Here is a 24,906-nt window from a genome sequence, read left to right as displayed (position 1 = left end):
TTGAGTAATATTATCTACCAGGCACAAGGCTAGCAGATAAATATTCTGTATCAAGACATGACTAGAAGCATGATTCCATTCCTAGAAGCACTTTATAACTATGTGAAATTTTAGAAAATGTGCTCATTTAGTGAAGGATTTTGCAACTTCAGGCACTATTGACATGTTGGACCACATAATTCTTAGTTGTTGAGGGGCCGTTCTGTATCTTGTAGGATATTTAGCGGCATCTCTAGTAATATCCCCTCCCCTCTCCCATCCTCCCAGTAGTGACAACCAAAACTGTCTCCAGACTTCGTACCTGGTTAAGAACCATTGGGTGTGATCCTATATTTAAAGAACTAAAATTAATTTTAGAGATGCTACTGCTGTGCCAACCTTGCTTGTTTCTTATGTGATGAATTTGTCTTGCATACCGGTGAACATTTGAACTCGAGAATATATAAACCACAATGGACTCTGAACTCTTAGATAAGATAAATAGAAATCTTTAGCACTGCAGTTGAGTGGCATTTTCAAATTATGAATAGCAATACAAGTATGATTTGATATTTTTAGCTTAGGGAGATCTATCTTAAACCACACATGGCTGACACAAATGTGAATTCTAAGCTGTTAGGATTTCTCTTGAGTTAACCAGATGGTGTGCTTATAATCTGCCTACAAAATCTTTCCATTCTTTTCAAATAAGAAGCTATTTTTCACTTTCCACTTTAAGATCATATGCTTTTAGATTCTTTCCAAGTGAAAATAAAATCCAGGCTACATTAAACTCTAAAGTAAACTATCACAAGTCCCCAGACTCCTGGGACTTGTGATATTCTAAGGAAAATGTTACCTACCTTCATGTTCTTTATCCTCACCTTCTTATATCTTCACATAACATAAGTTTCTAATCCGTCCTTACAGTAACAGCAAACACACATACTCCTTATTATGTGCCAGGCACCATTCTAAGCTCCTTTACATTTATTTAAATTAAATACTTTTCTACTTTATTAAGGTATAATTGATATACAAAAAGCTGCACATATTTAAGGTATACAATTTGATAAGTTTGCACATATGCATACAACTATGAAATCATCACCTACAATCAAGGCAATAAGCATATATATCATAAAAAAGTTTTAATTTGACTTAATTTCAGACAGCAAAGTTGCAGGAATAGTACAAAGAGCTCCTGGATATCTTTCACTTACTGTTTTTAAGTTTCACCAGTTGGTAAGATTCACCAGTTAGCATTTTATTACATTTGCTTTTCCCTCCTCCCTCTGTATGTGTGTGTGTGTGTACAGTGTGTAATTTTTTACTGAGCCATCTAAGTTATGTCATTCCATTTTACCTCTAAACACCTCAGTGTAGTGTTTTCCCTAAAATCAAGGAAATTGACATTATTATGATACTATTATCTAACCTACATATGCTCAGATTTCACCATTTCTCCTAAAAATGTCCTTTAAATCAAAAAGAAAATCCAAGATGAATGTGTGCATTCAATTCTCATGCCTCTTTATCATCCTTTAGACTAGGACAGTTTCCCAGTCTTTCTTCACAGTGAATGACATTGACAGTTTTGACGAGTACAGGCCACTGATGTTGTAGACTGTCCTTCAGTTTGGATTTGTCTGGTAGTTCCTCATGATTAGATTCAGGCTATGCAATGTGGCAAGAATACCAAAAAAGTGATAGTGAAATCTTGTCAGTGTTTCAAAAGACATAGGATATTGGTTTTTCTCATTATTAGTGCTATCTTTGACATTGGTTAAGGTGGTAGGATCGGCCAGATTTCTCCACTGTCAAATTATTAATTTACCCCTTTTAGTTAGTAGGTATCTTTCAGAGAGATACTTTGAGACTATCTAAATACTGTTATTCCTCAGTTTCACCCACAAGTTTGAACATCCATTATTGTTACTATGATGGTTGCAAAATGACAATTTGCTAATTTTCTCATTTCTTCTACATGGCTTTCTATTTTGAGAAAATGAACTTTCTTTTCCTATCTCTCTCTCTGTCCATCTGGTTCTATCATTGTGGTCCTGTTCTTTACTCAGTAGGTTATATTCCCTTGCTTTCAGTTTTTTTATTTCGATGTTCACATTATTACAGATTTGGTCAATAAAGAGCTCCTTCAAACAGTATATGATTGACATAGCTCAAGAAAATGTGGGCCAGGCTCATCTTGTATTTCCCTTGTCCCAGTCCTGGAATGAAGCATTTCTTCAAGCGGTCTTGATTCTTTTTAATGGAGAATGGGATTTAGAAACCAACATCTGGATGCTGTCACATTTTGTTAATTTTCACAAATTTTAATTTTTTTCATTATTATTATAATTGTTATGGTGATCTGTGATCAGTGATCTTTGATGTTATTACAAAAAGATTATAACTCGCTGACTCAGGTGATAGCATTTTTTAGCAATAAAGTATTTTAAAATTAAAGTATGTGCATTGTTTTATAGACATTATGCTAGTGCACATTTAATTGACTACAGTATACTGTAAACGTCATTTTTTTATGCACTAGGAAACCAAAAAGTTCGTGTGACTTGCTTTATTGCAGTATTCACTTTATTTTGGTGGTCTGAAACCAAACCCGCAGTATCACCAAGCTATGTCTGTATCAACATTTAGTCATCATTACAATCCTATACAGTATCTACCTCTTTCACTATTTTCATTTTACAGTTGAAGAAACTGAGGCATAGAAGTTAAATAAATTGCTAAAGGTCTCCCAGTTAAGTGATAAGGCTGAGATTAGAACCTGGTTAGTCTGGTTCCAGGCCTACCCTCTCAGGATAAATATTTAAAGATTAAAGTATTCCCAGGGTTGATAAGTTTATATGACTTTAGGATAGGAAAGAGTTGTTTGTTGTTTTCTTTTTAAACAAAATTAAAGCACACATGAAAGAAAATTACATACAATTATGGTAAAGTTTCAAAATTATATACATCTAAAACTTCTGCAAACAAAGCAAAAAAACAAGCTGCAGAGTGGAAGATTGTATCTGCAAATGTAAATGAGTGACAAGGAATTAGTTTCTAGAGCACATAAAGAACTACAAATCAATACAAAAAAAGACAACCCAATATTATAAAATAATAATAATAATAACAACAACAACAACAGAGGGTATGAACATGCACAAGAGCCTTTGCAGAAAAGGGAATTTGAACAGCCAGCAAACATATGAAAAGATGCTCCACTCCACTGGTAATCAGGGATGTTAAAACCAAAATGAGGAACCATCAGATTGGCAAGTTAATAATTCTGAGAACACTAAACCCTGGTAAAGATGTGAAGCAAAAGGAAAGTTCTGGTAAGAGAGTATGCTGCTATATTTACTTTGGAGAGCAATGTAGCAGCTTATATTGAGGTAGAAGATGCACATGCCCTAGGACCTGGCAATATGAGAACAATGTTCATAGTTACATTGTATGTAATAGCAAATATTTGGTAACAACCTAAGTGCCCCATTCACTGGAGAATGGATAAATAAATAACATGTGGTATATTCATTCAAGGAAATTCTCTACAGCAGTGGAACTGAATAAATTTACAGCTATTTGTATCCCCACAGAGGAAGCAGGATGCAAAAGAATATATAAAGACATCACTGACATAAATTTTTTAAACACACAAACTATGCTACATATAATGCTTAAGAATAGATATATATATATACACATACATATATATGTGTACAACTATGTAGCTAAATTTTAACAAAATGCACAGAAATGAAAGTCACTAAATTTAGGAGTTGGTACTCTTGTTGGGTAGGTGGAGTAAGGAAAATGTGATAATGGAGTACAAACTATTAGTAATAATTTATTTCTTAACACAGGTGTTGATTACATTAATCTGCATACCCTTTTATCAGTCTGAAATGTTTCATAGTATAGTTAAAAGAAAAATCACCTTGGTCTTACTTTCCTGACTTGGCCCATCATGATAGAAATGTAGTTCCTCATCATGATAGAGAGGTATTACCCCTTTTCCAATCAAGCCCTTATGCTCTTGAATTTGGGTTCTTCTCCACTGGTGTCCGTGTAGGAAGCAGGGAGGGCCTGTTGTGGCTCCTTTGTATTTCAGTGGCTGCCATGGAAAAGTCAGAAAGGACTTAACCTGGTATTGAGAATGGAATAGGGATGTGGGAGATAGTGGTGCTGGGAGGATAAAAGGAGTAGCCTAATCAGAGAAGAAAAAGAGGTCCTGGGGGCTGGGAAGGGGATTGGGTTTGGGGGTTTTTCTTAAGATGTTAGGCAAGTTTCTCTTATGTGGCCGTTTCTAGGGTGGTTAAGGTTGGCATAAGTGCAGGGGCCTTGAGAGCAAAGCCTGTGATCAGTGGGGAGATGGCAGTAAGGCATCTTGGTGACCCTTAAAGAGCAATAGGGCCTACCAGACAGAGGAAGACCATTCCCCAGCAACAGCATTCTCTAGAAGGAGCAATGGAATGAAAACAATGAACCACACCCCGTATCTGGCATTAGGGAGAGCCAAGGGTTAACGTTTAGGATCGAGTGAAAAGTTAGGGAATCTGACTTTCCATCCGTAGTGGAAATTCTTTAGCCAATCCTGGGGAAGCTCAGATAAGATTTAATTTAGAAAAACAGATAAATGTGATGTTTCTTGCACCTGAATGATTACACATTAAATTAAAGCCAGAAAGCTACCACACAGAATAAGCAAAGGCTACAGACTATTAGGAACAGGTCCAAATCCATAGAAGAGAGTTCACTGTTAGTAGATAATTAGAAGCAAAGAGAGCTAAAAATCTCTATTTCCTATCTTTTCCAAATTAATGGGCCAGGCCAATGGTAAAACAAGGAAACTCAGGCTCTAAAAAAAAGTGTACAACAGAAGCATTAGATGAACCTGTAAGCTGGGAAATCAGTATGATTCAGCTTCCAAGAAAATAAACCCCACAGCAGATGGCACTGGCAGACTTAGAGGGTCAGATCACCAGAAGGAGAGAAATCCCACTGGGTGCCAATTAGACCACAGCCAGATTTGAGGAACAGCCAAAAGGTACTCAGAAGTGAGTGAAATTGAGCTTTCAGGTAACCATATTCTATGACAAGCTGTTTACACATATGCCAGCCCACTTACGGGAAGCCTGCATACCTCGTGCTTTAAAAAGGTAAATATTGTATCACTATCTTCTATTATGTAGGTGCCTGAAAATCAATGAGCACTAAAGCATACTTAGAATAACATTATACAAAAGTTACTTACATAAAACATCCATGTTTTAAGATTATGCATAGGGAACAAAAAAAAGATAGAAAGTATATTACAAGGTTCTCCAGAGAAACAGAACCAATAGGAAGTGTGTGTGTGTGTGTGTGTGTGTGTGTGTGTGTATATAAACATACATATATATAAATATGTATAAAATGTATATATTGTTACAAATATATAATATATATTTATAAATATATATTTCATATATTTATATATAATATTTTGCTCATATAAAAAAGATCCCAGAGAGCTCCTTAGCCCCTTCTACCATGTGAGGGTACAATATGAAGTCTAAACATCAAGAAACAATAGCTGCCAGAGACAAACACTTATAAAAGCATACCTATGATCCTAAGAAACCCAGAAGTCTAGGGATATTTGCTATAACAGCAAAAAGCTGAATATATCTCATGACCTCTGAAAAAGGGCTAAACTATATTGTAAATTTTACATAACTGTAGCAATAATAAAATTCCTCTACAAATATGTTTTTGTGTGTTTGCATACACACACACACACACACACACACACGCAGATTTATTATAAGGAATTAGCTCACAAGATTATAAAGGTTGACTAGTCCCATGATATGCAGGGTGAACGGACAAGTTGGAGACCCAGGAGAGTCAATAGTGAAGTTCCAGTCCAAAGGCCAACAGGTTCAACCCAAGAAGAGTTCTGAGTCTGAAGTCAGGAAAAAACAGAGGTCCCAGCTAAGAGGCAGTCAGCCAGGAGGACTCCTCTCATGTTAATTTCATCCAAAAACATTCTCACAGAAACATGCTAATATCTGGGCACCATGTGACCCAGTTAAGTTTACATATAAATTAACCACCACAGAAAGGAATATACCAAACTGTTATCAGACAATTTATTAGATAATAATAGTTTCACTTGAATTGGCCTTATATTTTATTTCAAATGGCATATTGCATTTCCGTATTTATTTTAAAATCATATTGAGTTGTAATTAACATACAATATCATATGTATTTCCATATTTTAAAGAATTTCTGCTTCTTTTTCATGTTTTCAGTTTCAAACACTTTTAGTTTCCATCAAATTAATTTATAAACCTCAACCACTAAAACACTTTCTGGAAAATCTAAATAAGGAATTGGTATCTCTGCTAAATACTTTCAGTAAGGTCAAATTTCTAAAAATATTTTAATATCCTAAATGTTTGCTCTGATTTCAAAATATCTAATGAAGAAAATATACAAGGCTTGATACGATTTCCAGGTTACTTTTGTAGTTCTAGCACTATAGGCTCCCACTGAAGCCAAGATGTAATTTCAATTATCATTATCACAATTCTAAGCTCTTCAGATAATATTACTTTCTCAGAAAAATGTTACATTTGCTACTATAAATTTATGATAGTAAATATACAGTTTATTGGGAAAATACTTAAAAGTGATTCATTTATTTACACCTTTATTGCATCATTTGGAGATAATCAAATTTATTGTCTTTGGGCCAAATTAAAACATCTGGAAATCTTTCTAAAACTTTGGCAAAATTTCCAGAGTTCTTCCCTAGCATCCCATAGTACTGTCTGTTCAAAACCCAGTAAAGTTTCTATATAGTTTTCCTTGAACACCGGTAATAAAGTTTGTTATCTTGCTCCATATGTTATCTTTAGCTCCACAGCATCAATGAAAGCCATCAAGCTGGTTTTTAAATTGTGATATTTTGCCTTTTAAGTAAATTAAGACAATTTTATGTGTTTTAATTGAAGCTTTGTAGTGATGACTGAAATTTTTCTTTACTGTTTTTGTCATTTTTTTTTACAAGTGAGACTATAAATCTAAATTGTAGTAAGTCTGTATTAATGTTTTATTAAATGTTTCATGCCTAAAAATCCTTGATTGTACTCAACATTAACAACATAGTAGATGGTGTTAACAATTTGGATGATCCTTTAAAAATATTTTTTGTTTGATCAATTTAAACTCCTAGGTGAAATTTTTAGAAGTCATTATTTCAACTTCTTTATTGTTGTAAATGATTTATGATATCCTTTTATTTTCTTATTGATAACTGCAAATCTTTGAACCATGAGCTTTACATGAACATGATTGCTTTTGGGGTGAAATGTTAGTTTAGCACTTTCGACACTACAAGTGTTGAAATGCAAACAGTGTTTGCATTCAACATTTACATCACTTGCAATAAGTCATGTTTTCATTTCAGAAATGAAAATCATTTGTTTTATTTCATATTAATTTTTGCACCATATCAAAAGACATTTCAGGATGTTTTAAGAAATGTTCCAAGCTACAGTTCATTATGTTCTTCCACAATTTTAGAATATGAACATTTAAAGCATTTAAAAAGAATGTTAAGAAGCTTATCAACACTTTGCTAACATTCTAGGTGTTTTTTTTTCTCTCTCCAATTTACAACTTTTAATTCAAATACATTTTTACAGGAAGGTGTATGTTATAAGCGTATAGCTTGAAAATTTTTCACAAACTGAACAGACCCATATGATCAGCACCTAGATTAAGAAATAGAATATACCAGCATCCCAGAAGCCCCAACCCCTGTACCTTCTTTCAGTTTTTTCCTTCCCACTCAAAAGTAATCAACATAATGTTTTTGTCCCATACATAAATAGAATAAAGCATGTATTCGTGTCTGGTTTCTTTTGCTCAACCTTAAGTTTCTGAGATGAGTAGTATTACACGTAGTTACAGATCTTTCAATCTTGTATTCTATTGTGTGACACCATAATTGACTGTCTATTTGGGTTGTTTCCAGGTTTGGATATTATTAATGGTGTTGCTATGAACACTCACTACTCTGACCAGTATGGTAGCTACTCACCACATGTAGCTCTTTAAATAAAATAAAATTAAAAATCAGTTCCTCAGTTGCACTAACCACATTCCAAGTGCTCAACAGCCACGTGGATAGTAGCTACTGTATGGACAGCACAGAACACTTTCACCATCACAGAAAGTTCCATTGTACAGTGCTGAATTCATGTGCTGGTGAACATGTGGGTTTGCTGGGTGATATGGTATGCATATGTTCCACATCAACTGATAGCAGATAGTGTCAGTTTTGGGGTGTTCATTATATTTCGTTACAAATTCTTCTATTTTAAAATATTAAAACACTGTATTAACTTTTCAACTAACAACTACAATGCACTAAAATAGTAAAATCAAATTAAAAACTAAACTATTTAGAAGCAGTAGCAACTGTTAGAACATAAAATGATTCATGGGTAATGCACAAGGCAGCAATAGTATTTACCATGATACAGGCCAATCTAATAGATGTTGCAATTGTTTCTCAAATGTCATTACAACAGAAAGTCCATTATCAATGGCTGTCACAAAAGAACTAACAAATTTATGTTAAAATTTAAATAATTTATTAATTTCAGTACTATTTCAGTTACAGTAATACTATTTACCACTGATACAGACGAATTTCAGTATTTTAACAACTGAGACATCCATGCTAGTGTCTATCCACTAAATATCATATCTGCTCATAATCCCAACCAATTAACACTGGATATTCTCAATCTTTTAAGGTTTTGACAAACTGAGAGGTCAATGTTGTTGTTGTCTGAGCTGCATTCAAACACAAATTTGTGCATCTGGACATGTATTTATTGGTCTTTTAAAAATTTTGTTGTTTTTTTTTAATCATTTCTCCTGAGTTGCTTATTTATATTCCTTGTCCATCTTAAATTATCAATTTATATTTTTATTATTACATAGTGTATACTATATGATTGCCCATGTATATGCTTTGCCCATTTCAAATCACTAATTTGTGAATGTTCTCATATTAAGGAAATTAGCCCTTTATCTACAGTAGCCTTGCAAATATTTCCCTCCAATTTGTAGATTTATCTTTTTCAGAACTGTCCTAAATGATACACAGTCGAGTTACTTAATCTCTTCTTTTTTAGCTTTTCTATTTATGTCATGCTTCAAAAGCCCTATCCTCCCAAAAAGTATATGAAAACAATTTCTATTTTGTTCTGCCTTTAAAATATTTTATATATCCATAATTTACTCTGGTGTACGAAGTTAAGGTATAGATCCAGCCTTGTATTTTCCTAAGTGGCTTATAATGTTTTTGTCAGACAGACACTGCTAGTTACCTATCTGGCATCCATTACCTACCTGGTTCCTTACTAACAGAACTGTGACTTTGTTTCAGGTAGTAACGTGCCCAGCTTAAGATACTTTCCAGACCGTTGCAGCAAGGAGTGATTCAGTTCTACCCCAAGAAATAGGGGAAAGTCAATGAATGTGGCTTTCAGACAGATTTTTAAATAAAGGCAACTTTGAATGACATGCTCCATTGGCCTCTTAACCTTCCCTTTCTTCCTGCTTTGAATCTAGATGTAATACCTAGAGGTGAAGCAGCTATCTTGAGACCAGGAAAGAAAGCCACCCACCAGAAACGGCAGAGTAAAAATATAAAAGGAGCCTCAGTCCTTGATGACATTAAGCTGCCACATCAGCCCTGGATTATACACCCTTGGATTACTTCTGTGAGAAATGTAAACTCCTATTAAGTGAAGCCACTGGTCGTAGGGTTGTTTCTTGAAAACAAACACACTGCTATCTGATGCAGCATCTTCACTTATTTAATAATCCGTCTTTTTATACCAATTTGACACGCTACCTTTTCACATACTAACTTCCTCTCTATAATTGAATACATTTCTGGAAACCCTCCTGTTTCATTGATCTAAATGACCTCAGTTTAATAGCTAATATTCACTGAATACTAGGATGATTCTATGTGCTTTATATTAACTAGTTCACTCAATCCTCACAACAGTCTTTTGAACCTTAATTATTTAATATTAACATGAAGTACCTGTAAGCCTAAAACTAATAGTGGATTTCTAAAAAGTGGAATAAAAAAGATCAAAAAGGAAAAAGAAAGATGTTTCAATTATGGCAGAAGCAACTACCTATATTGTGCTGTTCCACGCTGTAATGGAAAGAGCACCTGACTTAGGGTTTGAAAATGTAAGCCCTTATTCCAATTTTGCAGGTCAACAGTGTTACTTTAGACAATCTTTCCTTAGGCCTTAGTTTCCTCATCTGTATAAGGTATGATTACACTCGTTAGATGAGCTCTGAGCTTTTCCCTAACTTTAACATTTTATGAAAGACTAATGATTAAGCTACTGGCTTTGAAATTCACTGGATCTGGATTTGAATTTGAGATTCGGTGACCCGGTTCATGCACTCATTCAACAGAAGTACTAGGGGTACACTAATGAACATGTCAGAAAACTTCCCTGCCCCAACAGGGCTTACATTATAATGGAGGAATTTAAAGAAAAATCTAGACACTTACAGAGAGTAATAGTGCTATGAATAAAATAAGCAATGATGTAATAGAGTTTAACTGGGGCACATGGTTGGATAGTTACAAGATTCAAGGAAGAGTTCTCTGAAGAAATGGTAACATGAAGATGGTTATGGCACGAAAAGAGCAAAATGCAAAGTGGCAATTTAACTACATTAAGTGTAACCTGTCTAAAACAATTTAAAAATTTTAAGATGCACTTTAACACACACACACAAAACATACAGCTTAATGAATTATTAAAAATCACCCATTAAAGAAGTCCTCAAGATTCTTTCCAAATGCAAACCTTCTCCCTCACAATAAAAGGTAACCATTAACCTGACTTTTATGGCAGTCACTTTCTTGCTTTTTATAAAAATAACTCTGCCAACTGGATTGTGGTGATGGTTGTACAACTATACAAATTTACTAAAAATTATCAAATTGCACACTCACGATGGATGAATTTTGTGGTGTGTAAACCTTGTTAAAGCTGCTTTAAAAACGTTGCACCTCAATATGTATCCCTAAATATTATTGCTTAATTTTGCCTGTGTTTGAACTTCATACAAATGGAGTTAACAGGTGCAAATTCTTTGGTGTCAGCTCCTTTCACTCAACATAACGCTTGACAAATTCTCCATATTCTTGCACATGGTTCTAACCATTTTCATTGCAAAAAGATTCCACTGAATAATTGTACCTATTTATCCATCTTATGTTGATGGATATGCTATGTCCAATTTTTGGCTATTATGAATGTTACCATGGTCATGTCTCCTGTGGCATATGTACATGTATTTCTGTTGGGGATATATCAAGAGTACAATTGCAGATCTTGACCTTAGTACTAAAAGGACACATCTCTTATATCATATTCATAATCAAAAGCTCTGACAAAGAAAACATGGCCTAGAATGTCAGGTATGGTGTGGTACCAACATACCTGTTTGATTTCATAAACTACTAAACTTCAGTCAAATGAGTTTTCATTTCCTTCTACTCACCTGCTATTCCCTCTGTCTGGAATAGTCTCCCTCCCTTCTCTGCCTAGTTAACTTTTACTTATCCCTAAAATCTCAGCTTAAGCATTTCTTCAGGAAGGATTTTCTCATGGAATTCTTCTGTTACAAACTCCCTTGCCTCCACAGACCTCCCTCCATTTGTTGCAATTGTTTTACAATTTGTGAAACTAATTGTCTATGTCTCAAAAAATACTGGCTCATTAAGTTTAGGGTGTGCATATGTGTGTGGCCTTTGTTGCGTATCACTGTATCCCTGCACCTACCATAGTACCTGGCACATAAAAAGGGGTCAATAAATACTTGATGAATATCAACTATCTCTTCATACTCAGCATACCCAGTTCAAAAGCTGTTCCTTCTGAATGTTTTGTTTTGTTCTTGGGGCTACCACCACTACCATTCGTTGAAAATAAATTTGTGTTAGGCAACATATTTTCCTAAATCTCATTTGGCAAAGCAGATTAAGTATGAAGGACTCCAGCGCCTAGGCCCATCATCATCAGCAAGTATTATTTTTTACTGTTTCCTATGGAGTCACTATAATTATCAGAGAGAAATTTAGCATAAGGACTATAAAACATATGGGTTGTTTCATTATTTCATACACATTATTTAAGTGATATTTACATAGCAACTGATTAATTCCACAAGTGAGTAGAATCATTATAAAATCGAGGAAAATGCAGAATTTCAATATTTCATCTTCAACAATGAGCACTTACTTGTGAATAGCAGCAATCACTTTTATGTTATCTTTTTCTCCCCAGATGACAAATTTCTCCCATAACCAGTCATTCTGTGTAATTTAATTTGATCCTATGTAAATACTTTGGTAAGCTTTTTATGCCTGTTTCATTTTTAATCAAAATTGCTGAGTGGCAACTACTATAGAAAAACTAAGGTTTCTATTCTTAATAAATCTAACTTAATATTCCAAGTGTTAATTTAAGAAAATTACTACAGGTAGGAAAGCTTACTTTTCCCCCACAAGTATTAACAATCCTTATATACTCTAATTGCAAGTTTTTTTTTAATCGAAGTATAGTCAGTTTACAATGTTCTGTCAAGTTTCTGGTGTACAGCATAGTTTCAGTCATACATATACCTACATTTGTTTTCATATTCTTTTTCATCTAATTGCAAGTACTGAAATATTTTACAAAAATATTTTTCATATTAATATCTAGCTTAAATCTAAGTGACAGTATTAGCATATCCCTAAACTGTTCAGAAGGGATGTTTAAGGAATTTTTTTCAAGCACCTGCAAACTATAAAATAAATATCTTCAAAGTAAAACCTTGTGGATACTTGCTGAAAATTATTAGTTGAAACCAGGACTACTACCAATACAAAATGTAAAATAGGGAATTATTTTACTAATATCATCTTATTTATACTGACATTCTTTCTTTGAATTAACCTCCAAACTGGAACCTCAGCATATCAAAAGAACTTCAAATGAGAAACCTAACCCTAAGCCTCATGTTTAATAATACATACCTTGCATAGGGGATACTCTCTTAACCATTTCTCTTCAGACCACTATATCCCATAAGGCACAGTAGAGTATAAAATTCATACCAGTTTGTTACAAAGAAAATGTATTCACAAGTGGAATTTTCTTCAGAAAATAGTATGATGTCTGGTGCAAAGATATAAGAATGTCTAGTCTTAACTGATGTCAAAATCATACTTGGGGATTTATTTATAAAGTGACAAAGACTCTCAAACACACAAACTACTGTCAGGAAACTATACAAATAAGGAATAGAGCACTTGCAATAAAGTTTCTAAAGGGAAATTAAAATGTAGTACTAGGTAAGATGTAATACAAGGGTCCAATTAAAGAAACCATTTATGAAAGAGAATAACAAAATACTACTATTTTGTTTATATAACTAACAAGAGCAGAGAATATCTGAAGGTGATTTTCAGCTCTATCAACACTTATTTCAGAATGCCATGTAATCGGAAAGAACTGTATCAACATAAACAAGCCTACATCCTGTAATAGGGCCTTTTTAACATTCTGAGACACCCTATGGTCCCCATGATGAGAGCTGTTCTCTTTTCTTGTAACGAACAAACAAAAAATCCAACCTGTTCAATTACAAAAGAAAAATCATACAGAAGATATTTTAACAAAACTTAACAAATGTGTCACAATTTCCTAAAGCCTAAACTAGCTAAAATATGCACTAATAAAAATGGAAAAGATGAATAACAATCATCTTAAAATATTGTTTTGTTGAATATGGAAAATATTGTTTTTATTAGTTTATAGAAGCATTTATTCAATGTTTTATTATGTCAGAATTTTTAATGACCTAAATTTTAAACAATACTTAAACAAAAAATCTACCTCATATTTTAAGTCAAATTTTCACTAATTTAGAAATATTAATATATTAATATTTGGGGAATTTTTGGAAATAGACACATAATATATAAAACTGTCTTACTGACCTTAGAAATTGCCAAGTTTAATAAAGGTTCATAAAATTTTAGAAATCTTCCTAAACTGTATTTTAATACAATAAAAATTATATAGACTTTGATCTGTAATAAAAATTTCAGTTATTTTACAATCAATTTGAAACAGAAGTAAAGACGTCTCTTTTTTCTAAGGAGTAACATTCATCAGGATCATAACTGATAACACTTAAAACACGCACACACACATAACTAGAAGAGACTATCTTGTTAGTTCTGTTTAAAACTACAAATGAACTACTAATTAGATTGGAAATCATGATTTAAAATTAGTATGACTTATAAAATATTATCATATACAAATTCAAGGAGAGGTCATTATGGTCAGCTTACCATTAGCTGTAGCAGTACTGTATCTTGTACACATTTACAAACTGTGCTTTCAAACTAACAATCTGTTTTAACTGCTTTGCTCATTTGCACATGAAGATATTGGATGTGCCTGAAGCATTATAAATTGCATTTATATATACCCTAAAACAGGGCAGTTCCCAAGATTAAATGCTATTATTTTTAAAAGCTTTTTTAGAACACAATTACCTCACTTTATCTTACATTATTAGGAATAAACATGGTCCATATAAGTAAACTTTTTATTCACATCTTAAAGAAATGATAGATTAAAAAATTTTTAAAACATCTTTTGATGAAGTTGGTCCTAAAACACCTTAACTTTTTGCTTAGTAAAACTCTACTGCCTGGTATGGATCCCCAAGCTTTTTGAGGAAGATTCCAGGGTCAATACCATGAAATCAAATATAATAATCCATTATAACCAAGTCTTGATCTCAGGAACTCCTGGAGTGTGACAAATGTTTATTCTAGAGTTGCTGCTCCTGTAGCTACAGATTCTTCCATACTATTTCATATTATTTTAGGTTCTAGAATTTCTGCCCCTCTGGTGCTTCTAATCTGTTTTCCTAAGCTGAGTTTAAAAATCAGCATTATATAATTTTCCCACATTATTCTGGCTGAAGGGTAGCTCCACACTTTTCCTACAGCTTAAAATCTGATTTTTTTTTTTCTCTTGTAGGTGGAGGGAGAGGTGGAAAGGTAGAGAGACAGGCTTGATATCTTGCAAATTTTTGTAGGCTTGCTTCAGAATTGCTGGATATTTCCTGACAGATAAGGTTGCTAAAGGAATACATACCAAGAGACGGCCATGTTACCATATTGAGAACAGCAGTTAATTCTTCTAGCTGAGACCAGAAAGGATAATATAATAACTTGCTAATAGTTATTAGGCATTTGCTACTTTATGGATATAAAATATTTTATCTACTTTACAAGCTAATATTAATTAAAGGTACATCTAGAAATCTCTGAAATTATTTGCAAAAAAATTTTCACTAGTAGAAATTTCTTAGTATTTCCCTTAGCGAGTATTGTATGCTTGTTAAGGGTACCTGATACTTGTCAAAATATCAAGTAATACAGGACAGGTGTTACAAAACAAAACACACAACTGGGAAGTATTTTATTTTTTTCTACTTCATGTAACATTATTCAGGACCACAAGATTTTAAAGGTCTCTTTCCAGCAACTTTTATAACTTAAGTATCACTTAAAAATATTTACTGATGCTATAAATATTACTGTTTTTCTACATATTGACAATTTTAATGACTGCCATATCCATTATACCTCTTGCTCCTTTGGTCAGAAAGAGAAACAGAAAATATAAATCAGATGTTTAGGCATTCAAAAGTGGTTTGTAAAAGCACACCCAAACAAACCAAACCTCAGCAACTGTTATAATTAGTTTTAGTTGTTACTATTAAGAATTCTTAACAAGGACATACTGAAGCATGTATGAGATTTTCAAAATTATATACAATTTAAAAACAAATTTAAATTTATAAATAAAAAGTTTAATGGCCAAATTAAACAAGGTTTAAGCATTGGACTTAAAATATCTTAATATTTAGGCTATTCAGAAATATATTTTGTGAATAATAAGAATTACTTCATAAATATATATGTATAAATATAAATATATATCTACAGGATCTGTGATGCAGGAGAAAACTCTAAAGAAAAAAGTGCACTTTTAGATTATCAGGATGTTGTCATATTTATCCTTCAAGTAAAATATAATTACCATTCCAGGTGCTTTTGGCACAATTTTTTAGGTGAACATTGACACAATCTTAAAAACACAGTGCTTTTATATTTTATTCACTGGAGTATGAAGAATCAAACAGAATTTAGAATTCTGACCAAAAAAATTCAGATAACTGCAACTGCTTAATTAAATACAAAAAAAAAATTGTTTTAAAAAGACTTTAAACTGCCTTTACATCTGGAACATGTAAAATTTTACCAGCAACAGGTTTTCTTCATTCCCCTCAAACAAGAATTCCCAGCCTCCACAGAAATGTAACATTGTCTTTTTCTACTCATATATGACTTAGATCACACCCCAGTATATAAGGACAAAAAATAAATGTATAATAAAAAGATTGGATAAATCAGGAGAGGCTTTTTGGTCTTGAATTCTTCACCCACTAACAATGAAGCAGCACTGTAGGCAGCCCAAAACACACCAAAGAGCTTTAAAACAAAAACAAAAACAAAAACAAAAAAACGCAGCATATTAGCAAGTCAATTAACACTTTGGGTATCACAGAGTAAAAATAACATTTACAATATTTTTTAAGAACAACTCTGACAACCAATTGTGGTAAATAGTAAAGCTTACTGAGAATGTTTAAAACTTATTAATAATATTAATCCTTGCTCTGCTCCTTAACTTCTGCAAATGAAGTCTTTTGTTACCAAACCTGTCTAATCATAAGACTCACCTCGGGTGCCTATTAAGAAGAGAATCATGGGATTCATTCTAGTTCTGTTGAATCAGAATTTCTGAGAAGAATCTAATGATGAGTCCTTTTAACAAGTGTTCCTGGTGACTTAAGATAAGGCAACTTCTGGAAAAACTATTACTGGAATAAATTGCTGAAAAATATTTGTTTGCTGAAAGAAAACTGATCCTTACAGAGTAGAAATTTTTCCCTTTTTTCCTTCCAAGAAGTAGGAAAACAGATTAAGTGAATATTTTACATAATACTTAGTATCACAGCATTTCCCCAGGACTAGGTAGAAGTATAGTGTTAAATGAAAAAAAGGAAAAACAACATTTTGGTGGAGAGTTTTCTGATTATACACATACCTAATTTTAAATTATTTCCACTAGAAATTTATGTAATATTTATTAATGTAGTCATTGAAGGCATTTAACAGAATAAAATGAAAGGGAGAACTTTAAGGGCAGAAATCAGGGAAATTATGATAGAAATAGATTTGGCACAGAGCAGGGTTTCTCAGCTTTGCACTAATCATATTTTGGGGCAGGAAAATTGTGGTGGGAAGTTGTCTTGTGCATTGTAGGATGTTCAGCAGTATCCCTGGTCTCTACCCACTATATACGAGTAACATCGTAACTCTCCCCATTTGTGACACCCAAAAATGTCCACAGACATTGCCAAATATCCTTGGGGGGCAAAATCACCATCAGTTCAGAACCACTGGTACAGAGATAAAAAAGAAATCCTGGCAGACTTACTGAAAATGTATTTGAGATAGTCTAACTTTCCATTGTGCTTTTTAAACTAAAAATAAACAAACGAACAACTACAAAAATATTTTAAACTTGTAAAAAAAAAAAGTACAGGAAAATATATGGAACAAAATTATAATCAAATTGCATCTGGATGTCACAATTAAAGTTTTGTTGTAAATAAATGGTTAAAGACTGGTAAGAATTATAGAGATTTAATGTTAAAAAAATTCATGCTTGTAGATTAAACTGTATTCTAATACTAGAGTTAAATGATGAGCATTTTGCAACCTTATTTCTCAACAAACTTTGGACTGAAATAAGAAGCATGTACAACAGCTCACTATACACAGAAGATTAAGTGATTAGGGGAAAAAATTTACCAAAGAAAAATTTTAAAAAATTTTATCCTAGGAACCAAATTATTAGTTACACTTAAAAAAAAAAATGACCAGTTTATGTAATTAATCAGGGTGCATTTTAAGGTCTTTGTTTATTGTATAATGCAGAATTTGAAAATTCCAAGGAAATATCCTCTTGTTCTTAATGATGCATGAGTGTAAGTAATGCTAGTTAGCAGTATTTGATTGTAAGAAATCAATAAAGTAATTGTATTTAAAAATAAAAATAATTTTATCCTAAATTTTTAATGATATAAAAAAGACTCATTTTATAATACATAAATATGTTGTATAAAAAATACTAAGATCAATTTTCAGTTGAACTTGATGACTAAAAATAACCAGAGAACACAGTTTTAGCAATTTTGGGAGTAGTCTCAGAAGTATTCAAACAGGCTTTAATCCAAAAACAACACACAAGCAGGAAGTGATCTTGAATGATTCAGTAAAGTGGTATGTTCACTAAGATTAGATAATTAAATGCCAGTATGGGGCTAGCTCCTGCACTGCACGACTTTTAAATTAAGAGCTAATAGTGACAATCAAAAAAAAAACCTTCTATGATTAGAATGTAGAGGAAAGAAAGCGCTTCTCCTTAGGCTCTGAAGTGTTCAAACAGTTCAAACATACAAACATGTTCTCAAAATATTCTTTTAATGTTTATAATAATAACAGCTACCATGTGAGCGCCTATTCTGTGCCAAGCACTGTACTAGGCATGACTTATACTTTAAAATCTTCATAACAAACCCTAAAAAGGAGTTGTTAAGATTCCCCTTTTCCAGAGGAGGATAAGAAAAGATATCTCCCCAAGGCAGAAGCAAGTAAGTGGCAGAACCAGGATCTGAATTCAGAAGTGACTGGTTTCAAAATCCAACTCTTCTAAATACCCAATACTCATATAATGTCAATGTTAGCCTGTAGTTACTCAATTCTAAAAGGAATAATTTCTTTTATATTGGAATTATATTGTAACAAACATTAAGTAAAACCAAATGTCATAAAAGTAACTACTTAAATACTTTAGCATGGAGGCGACATAATGTCAGTTCTAGAAGTGATGGTCTTAAAAAGTTCTATTTTCCACAAAGAAAAAGAAAATTACATTCATTGTGCAATATACACATATGTGATAAAGCAGTTATTTATTTCTCAAAGCAGTTCAAAATTAATAAATGCCAAAAGTTACATCACTACTTATTATTAATACTTAATAACATCAGTAAATGTTTAAAGTGGATACATATGTTAACGGAAATTTAACACAGTATAAAGTCCTGATCTCTGCAACATAGAAAAGCTAATTGGAACCATGTCTATCATATTTGATAAGAAACTTACTATTCAAATTGGAGTAACAATTATTAAATAAATGTCCAGTGGAATTTTAAATAAACATCTCCCACAAAATCTAACTCAGACGAACTTGTACTATAAGGATAGAGAAGAAAAATTTTTAAACTCTTTGAGTGTAATATTCTGAGGCCTGATTTGCATTTTGTTCTTTATTCCCACCTAGACATACATTATAATTTCTGGCAATTAAAAAGGGAAAATAAAAGAAATAGAATTGGTAAAATTAGTATGGTCACTGTCTCAAAATAGTAATTGTTTGATAAATAATTATAGATTACAAGATTCTTAGCCAGAGAACTAGTATAACCAGTTCTTGTTAACTGTGAGTTCTGTATCCACGGATCCATCAGTGAATCAAAAATATTCAGGGAAAAAATTTTTCAGAAAGTTCCAAAAAGCAAAACTTGAATTTGCTGCATTGCAGACAAGTATTCACATAGCATTTACATTGTACTAGGTATCAAAAGCAATCTAGAGATGATTTAAAGTATATGTATTTCTGGGAGGAGGTAAGCTCTTTGTCCTTCTATTCCACCTTCTTGAAGCTTCTCCCCAAAGTATATGTAAAGATGTTCATAGCTTATATGTAAATACTACACCACTTTGTATAAGATACTTAAGCATCTGCAGATTTTAGTGTCTGCAGGGTCCTGGAACCAACCCCCTATGGATACTGAGAGACAACTGTATACTTCTGTTACTACTTTTTATAATACACACTACTTACTTTTATAAGTGTAGATACAACTTCAAACGATCCAACCACCAAAAGTACAGGGGCTATTACAATGAGAGGAAGTAATGAATATCCTATAACTCCAAGAACTTGGCCATATGCAACCTGTGAATTTTCAAAATTTTAAATAAATATCAAGCGAAATCAAGACACACATTTTAATCACTATTAAACATCACACATACTTTGTTGTACTTACATAAATGTGAGAATTAAGAAAATCATAAAAGTCTCATATCCATCATATTTCAAATTATCATATATTCTTTTATGTCCTGCACAATCTCAGTAACATATCATGTTTTCAATTGTCATTAATTTTCTGATGATATCCAAATCTACATTTCCAGCCCTTCTCTCTCTTTTGAGCTTAATATTCATATATCCAATTACCTTGAGTATATTTCTACAGTACACATGGTCACTACTTCCCTTGTTGTGGGATTACTTAAAGGGACCACAATCATCTTATTCAGATGAAAAACTCAAGACCTAGAGAAGCTAGATGTGACAAATGCAGACTAAAAGGGAAGGGAGAGCAGGCCAGAGAGACTAAAGAGAAAAATATTTTTTTGGAGTTACTATGTGCCAAGCTCTGTGATAGAGCATCACATATTGTGAAGATCAAATATAGTAACAACCCTATGAAATATTATTGTACCCATTATGAAGTAACTGATTCTTTGGCAAAGTGCTTTATTCAGGAAAGCAAAGCTAGTAGGTAGAGAGTTCAAATTAAGATCTAGGTTTCAACTTCTGTATCAACAGTCCTAAATTACCGAAACATTTAATGGTATCTGTTTTCATATAAAAGTTATAAAGGTTATGTCTAGAATATAAGAAATAATATGTAAACAAATGTAATTTTAAGTCTCTATTAGAATTATTTTAAATTTCCATATGCAGAGTGAAGAAGTTTCATAGATAAAAATTTTTTAAGTTTTTTTTTGTAGGGGGGGAAGGTAATTATGTTTATTTTATTATTTATTTACTTTTAGAGGAAGTACTGGGGATTGAACCCAGGACTTCCTGCATGCTAAGCATGCGCTGTATCACTTGAGCTATACCCTCCCTTCTTAGATAAATGTTATTCTAAATTTATTCAAGAGTTTTAGATTAAGGTGATGGATTGAATATATGTATTTAATACTGTTCCCTCCTGAAACTCCACTAAAGGGAAGGGAAAAAAGAAACTCCTTTTTATAAGAGGCATAAACAGGAGATCAGAAGACAGGACAACTTAATTTTGGAAGCTGGAAAGCAGAAGAACAAGAGCTAAGTAAGAGACTTGGAGACCTTTCCACCAAGTGTAAGAAAAGGCTCAAGATATCTGCATTTAGCATTTAATGTTCATAGAGTCAGCCTGATATGAGCCAGAACCCACATGACAACTCTGCCAGGCATCTCCTCTGCTTTACTCTCTCAACAGAGAGTGGAATTCCAGAATGCTGGAACTTCTAGGTTTATTGTAATTCATGAAGTCTAATTTAATGGAGCAGAGGTTCTCAAGGTGTGGCCCGTGTACTAATAGGGCAAAAGCAATGGTGTGTAAAACATGCCGTCACAAATCAAGTGACATGAACTGTACTAGTAGTTACTGTGTTCCTTACTATCACACATTTACAGAAAAAGAAAAAAAGCCAGGTTTCACTTAACAATGTCCTTTATGAAGCAGTTAAGATGATTAATTTTATTAAATCGCAACCTTTGTGTATATATCTTTTCAATATTCTGTATAACAAAATGGGAAATAGAAAGCATTTCTTCTGTATCCTGATTCAATGGTTATCCAAGGAAGAGCACCTGTATACCTGCTTGGGTGAGGAGTTGAACTAGATGCTTTTTCCATGAAACACCATTTTTACTTGAAAGACAAACTATGGTTATCCAGAGTTAGGTATTGGCAGGCATGTTAAGAACCTGAATGAAGTGAGTCTACTGCTCCAAGGAAAACAACTAACAGTATTTCTTGCAACTTATAAAATTCTTTCAAGCAAAAAGTAGAATTTTGGAAAACTTATATCCATTACTGTAAGCCTGACAGTTTCCTCATAAAGGATTTTCTGATGAGATAGGTGGTGACATTAATGAACATGATTTTCTGATATTGTATAACAAAACATATCAACATTTAGAAGATCTGTAAAACTAAGTGACCCCAATTGTTTTCTATATGATGATGCATGAATAAAAAGATCCATCCAATGTGAATTTTAGTGAAAAAGAGTATGAAAAGTTCACTGATATGGTTTGAGATTCTCACTGCAACAAACCTTTAAAAAATTATTACTTGTTGAGTGTTGTTGCAGTATCAGAGTAGAATGTCCACAATCAAGCAAAAAAGGTATTAAAATACTCTTCCTTTACAAATTGTGTATCTGTAGGAGGCCTTATTTTTTATATATACTTTAAACAAAACAATATATCATAACAATTGAACGCAGAAAGTAGATATTAGAATCCAGCTTCCACTAACCCAGACATTAAAACTACTTGCAAAAATGTAAAACAATGTCTTTTTCTCACTTGTTTTGAAAATAGTTTTAAAACATATTTTTTATGTTAAAATGTATTTGGTTTACTTTTAGTTTTAAATGAATATATCTGTATTTAAAATTTTTATTTTAATTTTAACATAGTAAATATTGGTAAATAAAACCCACATAAAGAAATCTCTTTGGGGATGTGAAATCAAAATGTTTGAGAACTGCTGTAACAGAGAATAAACTGTATGCTTCCTTAAAAAGCTGTAAACTATGAGTGAAATGGGATTTTTTTCTTTCCACTTTATTTCTTGTAACATTTATTGAGTATGCATAATACTAGTATGTTGATCATCTTAAAAGAAGTAGCATAACTTAAAAGCAATTTTGGGACAAGAAACAGGTATGATGAATATAGCTACTGATAACATCCACAGTATCAAAAATAAAGCTTACCATAAAAAACAAAGGTTATTTTCAAAATTAACCACTTACTTCTCCACCAAGGACTCTGGCCAGTAAGAAAATTGTTAGTGAACCAAATATCCAAATAGTTATAATCCATGATACCACCTTAAGAGAAAAAAAAATCATGCAATTAATATCTGTGTATCAAATAAGCTGATAATTTCCCATGAACTCAATTCTCTGCTGTATAAAATAGCTTGGTATACTCAATTTCAGGTCATAGAGAGTTTGGATTCCCAGGTATCTTTCCAAAACTTAGTAAGAATATTTGTAATACAATTTTAAATCCAAATTAAAAATTTAGCAGTGATCAACTGCCTAAGGAAACCTCAGTATTTCAAGATCTATGAAAAAAGATTACTGTAAAAAGGGAACAAAATGTTGACTTCTAACCTTCTGGGTTTGTAGAGTTCGGCAAGGAAAATTCATCCCTGTAAACAGTTACCGATCTTCTCAGGAGGACTTTAAAATTTACATTAATTACACATTTATCCAAGTAATAGAATATGGGAGACATTTGGACAATTTTAACTCCTGAGACTTAGCATAATAATGATACATGCATATACTTCCAAGTTCTGCCAGAACTTAGGGGGGATCCAGAAATAATAACACCCAATAGTAACACAAGCACACTATTGCCCAGATCCTGGTTTCTAAATATTCCCCAATAAAAGGAGAAATTGTTGATTCCAAGGGTGGGGCAGTGAGAATAAAAGATAAGCCCAGAACACTTTATGGAGTCAGAAAGAAACAAAGTGCTCGAAAAAGGATGGGAATATGTCAAAAGGATACAGAAGCTAACCTGAAGGAGCTCCCATGGGCTAAAACTGGAACAATCTGAGCAATTAACTAAGTTACAGCACTGGATATAATCCAGAAAATATAAATATGCATGAGTCCATACTGACAAAAATAAATAAACAGTTAAGTAATGGCAAAGACAGAATAGCTATTCCAAAGAGAAATCCAATCAATATATGTGAAAGGAATGAGGAAAATGACCATTCAGTATGCAATACAGTAACAACTGTTGCATGTCAGATTCATCAATAGATGCTAAAATTAGTGGGCTGAAGTTTGATGAGAAACAGGATGTTTGCATAGTCTAAAGTATCTTCACAAGATATTTATTAAAAAGGGAAAAATAGCAACTTTACAGTGGAGGAATTGAGCAGATACCAGCCCATTACTTAACCAAGTGATCGATGCTAATAGTGCCAGGAATACGACATATTAAAATCATGTAATCCTTGATAGCATGCAGAAGGGCACAATGTCACTTCTGTGGTATTCCTGTCCAAAATGTATGACCCCAATCCAGCCCTGAGAAAATATCAAGCAAAGCCAAATTGAGAAACACCTTATGGAAGTAAGAATCTTCTGTTTTTAGCCTTAGAACCCTTTGTTCAAATTAAAGATTGTATGAAATAGATAAAAATCATGGAGAGATGTTCATGTAAAGATGTTCTACATGAAGGCTTGGAGGTGGGTAGGAGTCCAGAGCCCCCATTCAACTTCTTCAATGATCCTTATATCTTCAACAGAGTACTTGCTATAAACTACTGATCTAAGGTAAATATTAATATGACTAGTGTTATATAACATTAAGGATCTTGCTATGGGGAGATTACTCTGGATTATCTGGTGTGCACTAAATGTAATCACAACTGTCCTTAAAAAAAGGAGGCAGAGGGAGATTTAGCTACAGTAGAGAAGATGGCAATGTGATAATGGAAACAGAGATTGCAGTGACACAGCCAGAAACCAAAGAATGTTGGTAGTCTCTA

At 32.9% G+C, this 24,906-nt stretch overlaps 1 protein-coding gene across 1 annotated transcript in view; it reads right to left on the bottom strand.

The window, feature by feature from the left end:
- Positions 1 to 7,441: 7,441 nt before the first annotated feature.
- YIPF4 (Yip1 domain family member 4) overlaps positions 7,442 to 24,906 on the bottom strand; it is a 32,458-nt gene continuing 14,993 nt past the window's right edge. Inside the window, exons 4-6 of the mRNA XM_006184608.2 lie at positions 23,144 to 23,221; positions 20,157 to 20,270; positions 7,442 to 16,666 (exon numbers count right to left, since the gene is read on the bottom strand). Of these exons, the coding sequence (XP_006184670.1) occupies positions 16,529 to 16,666; positions 20,157 to 20,270; positions 23,144 to 23,221 (330 nt within the window). The 3' untranslated portion in view covers positions 7,442 to 16,528. The remainder of the gene's footprint in view (positions 16,667 to 20,156; positions 20,271 to 23,143; positions 23,222 to 24,906) is intronic.

The sequence above is a fragment of the Camelus ferus genome, chromosome 15 (assembly GCF_009834535.1).
Source record: "Camelus ferus isolate YT-003-E chromosome 15, BCGSAC_Cfer_1.0, whole genome shotgun sequence".
NCBI classification, from domain to species: domain Eukaryota; kingdom Metazoa; phylum Chordata; class Mammalia; order Artiodactyla; family Camelidae; genus Camelus; species Camelus ferus.
This window is presented reverse-complemented; position numbering and strand designations above follow the sequence as displayed.